This window comes from Poromitra crassiceps (genome assembly GCF_964638095.1).
Source record: "Poromitra crassiceps genome assembly, chromosome: 18".
Taxonomy (NCBI): domain Eukaryota; kingdom Metazoa; phylum Chordata; class Actinopteri; order Beryciformes; family Melamphaidae; genus Poromitra; species Poromitra crassiceps.
The window spans coordinates 11,190,591-11,200,267 of NC_139636.1; the positions used below are offsets into that span (position 1 = coordinate 11,190,591).

The 9,677-nt window shown below is 43.8% G+C and overlaps 1 protein-coding gene across 1 annotated transcript; it reads right to left on the reverse strand.

Annotated features, from left to right (window-relative positions):
* Positions 1-525: 525 nt before the first annotated feature.
* LOC310793363 (carbohydrate sulfotransferase 1-like) lies at positions 526-5,199 on the reverse strand (the record flags this gene model as incomplete). Its single annotated transcript, XM_083655170.1, has 5 exons — positions 526-862; positions 1,928-2,145; positions 2,525-2,745; positions 4,189-4,402; positions 4,843-5,199. 5 exons carry the CDS (start codon positions 5,197-5,199, stop codon positions 526-528), a joined length of 1,347 nt encoding a protein of 448 aa, XP_083511296.1.
* Positions 5,200-9,677: the final 4,478 nt, after the last annotated feature.

Below are 9,677 nucleotides of genomic sequence, written 5' to 3' on the forward strand. Positions count from 1 at the left end.
AAACAAACTAATACATTTCACTCACACACACAAAACGTATTTAGCCTATTATTATTCTTATTAGTAGTATTATTAGTATTATTGTTGTTGTTGTTGTTGTTGTTGTTGTTGTTGCTGTTATTATTATTATTATTATTATTGGTAATGTTTTTTCCCTCGTCAAAATTTTGCCTAACTTTAGCCACCTTCCTGACAAGGTAGCATGACATGGTTGGTACCAATTGATAGGTACTCTAGTTTCATATGATTACATAAACTTCACTCTGGCTTTAAAATTGAGCCCGCCACAGCCTCTAAAAGTAGATTTTCAGGAAATATCGCAATATTCTGGAAATATCGCGATATTCGTTATATTCAGTTTTTATCAACACTGAGGCTTGGGCCGATTTTCGATAAGATAATCGGCCCAATAATCCACAGAACAATCAATCAATGTAGCAACGAGTAAATCCTTCTCTGCTGCAAAAAATACAGCAGCTTCTTGTCGTGGTGGTTTCTTAAATCCAAAACAGAAGTCCCCCATTGCTACAAAAATGGTAGAAACGTCCTCTCTTCCACCAGAGAGTATGAAAGGTTCCTCAGCTCTCCAGGGTGGGATACAGACTTATATCCCAGCAGGTCCAGCACCGGCTGGCAGACAGTCTGAGTATAAAGGACCATGTCAAAGGAGAGCTTCAGCCTCCAGCTCTGGGCGTTGGCTGCCGAGTCACGGGCGGTGGTGAACTTCTGCTTGGCTGACAGGTCGCTGCTGCCCCGTGTGTTGTTTCTGATCCACTCCTCCACAGTGTGCTCCAGAACCAGGCCCAGGAAACCATACAGATCCCTGGCCTTCTGGAGGGGAGACCTGGCCAAGTCCTCATACCTGGACCAGGAGAGGAGAAGAAGAAAGGATAACTATAAAAACAAGCAAGAGCAAGTTTTTAACAAACCAAAGAAAACAATTAACTAATCATAGTTATAAAGTAGTATACCATACCAAACTAAACTAAACTAAACATTTCCTTTTTGGGTTTTTATTCCATCATCAAGACCAAAACAACGAATGTTTCAGCCAGCAGGCCAGGTTTTGTAGTTTATTTGTATAGTAAAATCATGTTAAAAATGAGTATCAAATTAGATACAATCGGTATACGCCATTGAAACACACACACACACACACACACACACACACACACACACACACACACACACACACACACACACACACACACACACACACACACACACACACACACACACACACACACACAGCACAGGCTATTTGTCAGAAGAGAAAATAAACCCTCCAATCTCAAATAATTTGAATTTTCTGGCAATTATTTGATGGTTCTAGCTTTAACTAGCTAGCTAGCTGTTAGCTACATTAGCTAAGCCCGCTGCTGCTCAAAATGCCACTGTGGCCAAAACACTAGCTCGTTAACCCTTTAGAGTCACACTCTTTCCAACGGGACGATCAGTTTTAATATCGGTTGTTGAGATCTCAGCAATAATGTGGCTACAGTATTCCATGCAGCTAAGTTACGGAGGAATAGTGTTTCTGGTGTAACTTGTGCTGTTTTTGAGGGCGTATCTCCTTGGTGTATAGCACAGAATCAGATGACTTGTGACTATACAGCAGGCGGTCATAGCACTTTACAGCAGGCGGTCATAGCACTTTACAGCAGGCGGTCATAGCACTTTACAGCAGGCAGTCATAGCACTTTAGAACATTTGAAATAGAACAGGTATAACAACTGACTGGAGGGGGGCTTTCAATTGAACTGACTTGCAGACACCACAATATTGTTTGGTGACAGAGCCCATTCATGCATACTGTAATACTACATGTAGGTCAGTGGACTATTAATATTGAATATTGCATTAAGGATGAATATTAGTTAGCAGAATAGCCGATGTACATGCCCTCATATAGTGACATTGTCCTCACCTGAGCAGCATGTACCTCCCTCTGAGCCAGGCTGGTCTGTCCAGGCCAGTGGACACAGAGCCGAGGAAGTCTTCACAGACTGTGTTGATCTGTCCCAGGTCCAGGTTGTGGGGTCGGCGTCCCGTAGCCCTCCACAGACGCCACAGCCGGTAGGTGTCTCGGAACGTCTCTATACGAGATGCCAGGATGCCGCGTGGGTCTCGGACTAGCTGGACCACCTTAATGATAATAGTCCTCATTAGTAGCGGTAGTAGAACGAGCAGTTTCAGTACGAGTTGCAGCAGTAACATAAACATTAATATTCTGTGTAGTCATCTAATAATACATTAGTTCCCAAACTGTGGTCTGCGGACCACGCGGGGCTCCGTCTGGTGGCCCGACAGATGTATATACACTGTACAGTATATATATATATATCCGAATCAAAAGTAATACCACCGCACACTGGAGTAAGTTTACTGTGATTTATTAGGCGAACAACGTTAGCACATTTTGCAATCGCTTCCTCAGGTTCGCTCGCTCAATATATATATATATATATATATATATATATATATATATATATAAAATGGATATATTAATGGATGAGTTTTCTACCTTCAGGTTGAGTGTGGGGTCCTCGGCCAGTGCTTGGAGGTGGCTGAGCTGGGGGATTCGGACCGTCTTGATGGCGGCGTGACGTCTCTCTCTGCAGACAGCAGCAGCCAGCGACACGTTGAGAGGCCCACACCTCCTCACACACTCCCCCTCGTCCCCCAGCACCAGGCTCTGCTCCCCCAGAGGAGCCCAGCACAGCGGGGGGGAGCACAGGGAGCGGCCTACACTCAGAACAGTTACAATACATACAATGGTGACACATGGTGGAAGAGTTGTAGGTACAATTGTGGCTTAAATAGCAATCTGGTGGCCTGCAAAAACCCTTCACATGGTGAAAATTAGATTTTTTTAAAAACATTTCCATAAATTAGACTATTTAATTAATTAACTAAACTCTCCCCTATATATAACTTTTTGAATGAGTGAGATAGCTCTCTCAGAACAAAAGTTATGAGTATTTTAATCTGTTATGTGTCTAAAAGTACAACGAGAGAAAAATGGGTTTAAACATCCCACAATATATTTTCTACAGTGGCATTCCACCAAAACCATAAAAATAAATTAGCTCCCTTTTGTTTTATGAAAATAATGATTCACCATGATGTACTAAGATGAACGTAACCAAATCACTCAAAATCTCAAAATACCTGCAAAACTCATTGTCAACCTTCTTTGGCTCATTACCAACAATGTGTAGCAGCGACATGTAAAGGGTTCTCCGAGGCCACCACACATATATTATTTTCCATATGCACACTGCAAATAGTGTTGAAGTTAACCCGCCTGATATGAATATGATTGATATGAGGATATACACTTGACAACATAACAAAGTGTGCAGCAATTGAGAGCAAACAGAATTTAATTAGCCGATAAGTAGATACTATAACTAGTATTACCTATGAGGGACAAAAGTTTAAAAGCTAAAAGGAAAAGGAAAAATGAAAACCAAAGGAACTAGCCTGTTTTGAACATGTAAGGAGTAGAAAGTACAGATATTTGTGTTAAAATGTAGCGAGTAAAAGTGCACTACTCAGTAAAGTACAGATACCTGAAAATCTTACTTAAAGGAACACTCCGCCCATTTTCAACCAGCTTTCTATCATTAGAACATCAGTAGTATATCAGAAAACTGTAAATGGTTTTGATGTCTGTCATTTAATTTGACAGTTATTGAGTGTTAAAGTGTGGACCAGTGACATCACTGGTCCACACTAACTCAAATTAATAACTCATTAACTCAAATCAACTCTCAATAACTGTCAAACTAGATGAATGATGAATAGTTTGACAGTTATTGAGAGTTGATTTGAGTTAATGAGTTATTCATTTGAGTTAGTGTGGACCAGTGATGTCACTGGTCCACACTTTAACACTCAATAACTGTCAAACTAGATGAATGATGAATAGTTTGACAGTTATTGAGAGTTGATTTGAGTTAATGAGTTATTCATTTGAGTTAGTGTGGACCAGTGATGTCACTGGTCCACACTTTAACACTCAATAACTGTCAAATTAAATGACAGACTTCAAAACCGTTTACAGGTTTCTGATATACCGGTACTACTGATGTTCTAATGATACAAAGCTGGTTGAAAATGGGCGGAGTGTTCCTTTAAGTACAGGAACATAGTATTTGTCGTTACTGGTGGTATGTAACTTACTAGCCCCTCTTCTGAACAGCTTGTCAGTGGAGTGGTTGGTGGGACGGGGTCGTATGTAACTCTCCAGGCTGTTGAGGTGACAGTGATAGAGAGCCCTGAGAAGGTCTCTGGCTGCTCCCAGCATCACCCTCCTCTCGGCCGGGTTACGACTCTGGGCCAGGCGAGGAAGGAGGGCTGACTGGACATGGTACAGGGGTTCAAACAGGTAGAAGACCTACAGTATGATTAAAAAATATGGAAAATACTACCGGTAGTCATTGGTCATTGCAACACTGTACATTGGACATTAATGTATGACAGATATGGGGGGGGGGGGTAGTTTTGATTCCTGGCAGCGGCACTTCCACAAAATTCAACGTTGCAACGCTGTTAGTCTTGTTTTATGAAAGACAGGGGTTCCCACACCTTCTTAAACATCAAATTCATGGACTTTTCAATAGAGTGCTCTCTTCTGTCTTCTGCATACGCACCAAGGGATTTGATCCATCATTCATGTTTCCATAGACATTTAGTAAAATGCTTATAATTTTTTTTACTTGATCAAACCAAGCGATTCAGCTATATTTAGAATCAGGAGAGAATGTATAACGTCACTCTGACCAAAAAAAAAAAAAAAATTGAGAAATATGTTTTAATCTGTGCCTCTATTCTAACCTCAGGATGCTGGTTGAAGAGCTGACCCACAAACGAAGAGCCGCTGCGTGTCGTGGCGAGAATGAGGATATGTGTTCTCCTGCTGGCGTCGTAGGAGGAGGTCAGGGACAAAGAGGAGGAGGGGGCCTCCTCCTCACAGTCTGGGCCTAGGCTCCCCGGTGGCCCCTGGCCCGGCCCCGCCAGGGCCCCCAGCCCACAGTTGACAGCAGGGCCGCTGGTCGCCTGGTCGTTGTCGGGGTTAGGGCCAAAGGAGCAGAGGGAGCTGAAGGGATTGGCGGAGAAGGTGCGCATGGCCGTGTACTGGATGGCTATTGAGGCTAATGTTAGCAGTGCCACGGACTTCCAGGAACACTGCATGGTGGCTGGACAGACGCATCGAGATGCTACAACACTGCCTGAAAGGAGGAAGAGGGAAAAGAGAGAGAGAGATAGGGAGAGAGGGGGTGGCGGGGAAAGAGAGAGAGAGAGAGAGATAGAGAATAATCTGTTAGAGTCATGCCTCAGAGCTTAGAGATGTTTGATGTTTTGGAGATACTGTAACAGAGAGAGTGAGGTACAAGCTAAGCTTTAGGAGGAGCCATTGCTTTGATCACAGAGCAATTTCTTAGTGCCAAGAAGCATTGAGTTTTTGACCCAGCAGCAGGCTCATTTTGTGTCCTGTTGCTGGGAACGCTCCCATCCTGTCAAACGTATAGAAGACTCCATTAGAAAAGAAACACTTCAAGGTCCAGTGTGTCGAATTAACGGCATCTAATATAGTCTGACTCACTGGGAGCAGGCTGCGAGGATAAGCTTTGCCATTGGTGCCGACCATTTCAGTCGGAGCAAAGGGAAATCCCTTTCCGCGTCGCTCTCAAATGCCTCTGCTGCTGTGAAACAACAACAACAACGCTAGCTAGCAAGCTAGCAGCCTACACACTGAAAATGGCAAGTTTTGACAAGGATTTGGATTGTGCAATAAAGCTGGCCTGCTTGGTACTTTCGGTGGATGGTTTTAAAGATAACAGAGCCTTTTTTCCCGCTATACCAGAGTGAGAGTAACGGCGAGGACACACCAGAAACATCTCCGACCCAGCGCGTCACCGAAGCGTCGAGCACAAGCCTGGCCATTCACACCAGAAGCGCTCTGTTTTGCTCCATTCACACCAGAAGCGCTCTGTTTTGCTCCATTCACACCAGAAGCGCTCTGTTTTGCTCCATGCCGGTCCCAACTTGTACTGACTTCATGCCTGGTTATACATGGCCTCTTGCGGCTCACGTCAAAAATAGACCAGATGCGGACGCTGCAGGACGCGAGACAGACGCGACGTGCTGCGGCCGTTGTGATCGGTCTGAAACTGCCTCCGTGTCGCGTCACTTCCACATCGGAGACATTTCTGGTGTGTCCCCGCCGTAAGAGGAGCCAGACTCTCTCCTGCGCTGGTACAGCGTGAAACATAGATAGTCTGGCAAGCGAGACGACATCTGGCTGAACGGACTTGGCAGATATATCATATGGAAATAAGAATTGTTGTTTTTGCCGCCATGGTGCACCGTCATGTTTCTACTGTAGCCCAGAATTGACAAACCAAACAGGGCTCAATTTGGATTATATAATTGGACTTCTTTTGCAGCCAGTGGAGTCGCCCCCTGCAGGTCATTAGGAAGAATGCAGGTTTAAGGGACTTTTTTTCAGAATCGGAGGTTGCCCCTTGGTTATGAAAAGCGCTATATAAATGCAATAAATTATTATCATGATGATAGTGATGATGATGATTTTATTATTACTAGGCCTACTGGTAAGCTATTACTACTACTGTAAATTAATATTGTTATTATTATTATTATTATTATTATTATTATTATTATTATGGGAATTCATAACAATTTACAACAATAGCCTCGCATAGCGTGTCATTTGCAATGGAAAAGTGGAACACAGGAACAAAATGCTGACAATGCTGCATTCAATTTAATGTAGGCTATATGATGCGCGGTCCCGCGGCCAGGAGATATATCGGGATTCGGGATCACAGTAGGCTACCAAGCAAGTGCACAGTGCACAGGTTAACATGTTCTGACATGCTCACACGAGCTAGATGCGATATATTCCTCTATAACGATAACTAACTAACGCAGTCACTGACAGGAGCTTTGTTTCCAGCATCTCCGTCATCACATCACAGCCACAGACACACAGCGCTGGAGCATCGGCCCAATCCCATCATCCCATCCTAAAATAAAAGCTAATATCCGCGCTTTCCCCGGCCGGACCGGGCCTACCTGTGATATGAGTGATGATGATGAGTCAGGGTTTGCCGGTGGCTCCGCTCCGCAGGCAGCAGACTGGCTCCAGGCTGGACATGATGCTGAGCCTGCGCTTGAGCCTTTGAGGCTGAAGCCCCGTCACATCACCTCACCACACCACACGCGTCACTCCGTGCCCGTGGAGATGGATGACGCGGGTGGATATACCCGAATAAAACACGAGGCAGTCAATCCGGAGGACGGTCACATCAGCAGCTTTCTGGATAATAGCCTAGCGGCTAACACCGGTATAAAGGTGTGTGTGTCTGTCTGTCTGTGTGTGTGTCTGTGTGTGTGTGTGTGTGTGTGTGTGTGTGTGTGTGTGTGTGTGTGTGTGTGTGTGTGTGTGTGTGTGTGTGTGTGTGTGTGTGTGTGTGTGTGTGTGTGTGTGTGTGTGTGTGTGTGTGTGTGTGTGTGTGTGTGTGTGTGTGTGTGTGTGTGTCCCTCTCTCTCTCTCTCTCTCTCTCTCTCCATCTCTGTGTCTCTCTGTCTCTCTCTCATTCGACTACTCTCTCATAGCCTACAGCAAACTGCTCATTATCACAAAATAAACACAATTAGGCCTATATGAATCAGATGATTAAACGTTCAACCTCTACTTCACAAAGACAAAATACCGATTTAAAATAATTTTATTTGGAACCTAAATTCATACAGACCATGCCTGCCTAACTAAAAGAGGACTAACGTGATTTTGCCACAAGGTGGCGCCAATTAGATGTACCGTATGCATTTGATAGTACAAGAACAGCTTTGTAAACTGCAGCTTGTTCTAAATGCAGACAAAACAAAACATATCTTCTTTAGGCTACTACTACAAAAATAGTAAGATCAGCATTGTCCGATATTGTTACCGGAAATGGTCAAAAAATTGAGTTGGTATTAAATACCTTGGGTTTTTAATTGATGACCACTTGTCTTTTAAGACGCATGCCTGTGCGATAGAATCAAATATGAGCAAAAAGTAGTACATTAGAAGATGCAGCAGCAAGGTAATTAACATCTTGATATGTCACACCACAGGGGGATCAAGAGTGTCACTTGCTGTTGAAAAGTTGCGGGAACATAAGGGCTTTAACAGAATGAACAAACCTATGTAGGCTACACAACTTCCCATGTTGTAACCACGTCGTAACCCTGCCATAACCACAAGCTCACGAGTTCCCTTTGAAGGCAGCATAACACATGGGGGACCTATTATTCTGCTGACTTTACTTTGTACCTCTTCTCCTGTCACATGGTTGTTGTGTTTCACCATGTTTTTGTTTTGTTCTATTAACCTGTGTGTTTCTTTTGTATAGTGTGTGTGATTGAGATATGGGAGATGAGTTATGTGTTTATAGTCCTTGTGTTATTTTCAAACTCCTGGCCATTGAAACTGGGTTTCAAGCAACTAGACAGTGATGTGACTTTCAAATGTAAACCTAGCATGCACACATCATCCCTCTTCTCCTATCATCATATTCTGATCAAACCCGTTTCTTTTGGGCGTTGTGTGTATTGTAGGTTAGGCCCAGGCAGCGGCGTAGTGCAGGCAGTGCGGTAACGGTTGCACTGGGGCCCCCGGTGGTAGAGGGGCCTGTGGAGAGGGCAGGCTCTCCAACAACGTACTGGATAGAGAAGGGGCCCTTACAAATGATTCAAATTTCCACCCCAGAAATACGCCTGTGATCTAAAGTGGTGCCAGCTATATGCCCTCGAAAGGCAAAGCCATCTCTGTCATGTCATTTTTCTGTAAAATAGTCAATAGCAAGTAGCAATCTATATCAAAATGATATGTTTATTTAACATAAAATCAACATTCATCAACATTAAACATGTTACAGTCAGTCATTTCAGAACCACAGTGAAATAGACAGCTCCTCTGCTCTCAGGTGCTGTTACCGGGTGTCAGAGTGCTGTCCAACAATAGCCTAACTCTGTGAACTGTAAAATCCAACACGTCGGTAAAATATATAGCCTATGCCTAATGGTGTGTGTGTGTGTTGCTTGCGTATGTGCACTATGTAACTAGTGTGTAGCATAGTACGGGCCCTGTCAAAATTGCTTGCACTGCGGCCTCTCATGACTACCCTACGCCACTGGTTAGGCCTATGTTCTGCATCTACCTGTGTAAGCTGTCTGCATTTGACTTTCACTGATTGTCACTGATTCATAATGAAATGCGTTAAATTTACATATCAATAATGTGCCTTCATAGCAGAATTGGCAAACCTCTCCCCCTGCTCTGTTTATGGACTGTGTTTGGTTGCATCAGAGCATTGGGCAGAAGTAGAAATTCCCTTCAGCCAGTTTCAAATCTGTTTTCTTTAAAGCAAATCTTTCACAACAATCTATATGTTTGTATGTATGTTTTTTTTGCAAACGTCATGTAGCCTGTCTCCAGACTTCCTCTTTCTGCCCTCTGCCTTCCTGCGCGGTTGCTGCTGCAGACCGTGCTGTGTGCGCTTCTGCTTTTAGACTTCACACTGGCTGTTTTTATGTCCTTGTGTTTTATAAGGTAGCCGAGCAGAGAGATAGTTTGCACACGGACCACTCAAGTATTAGTA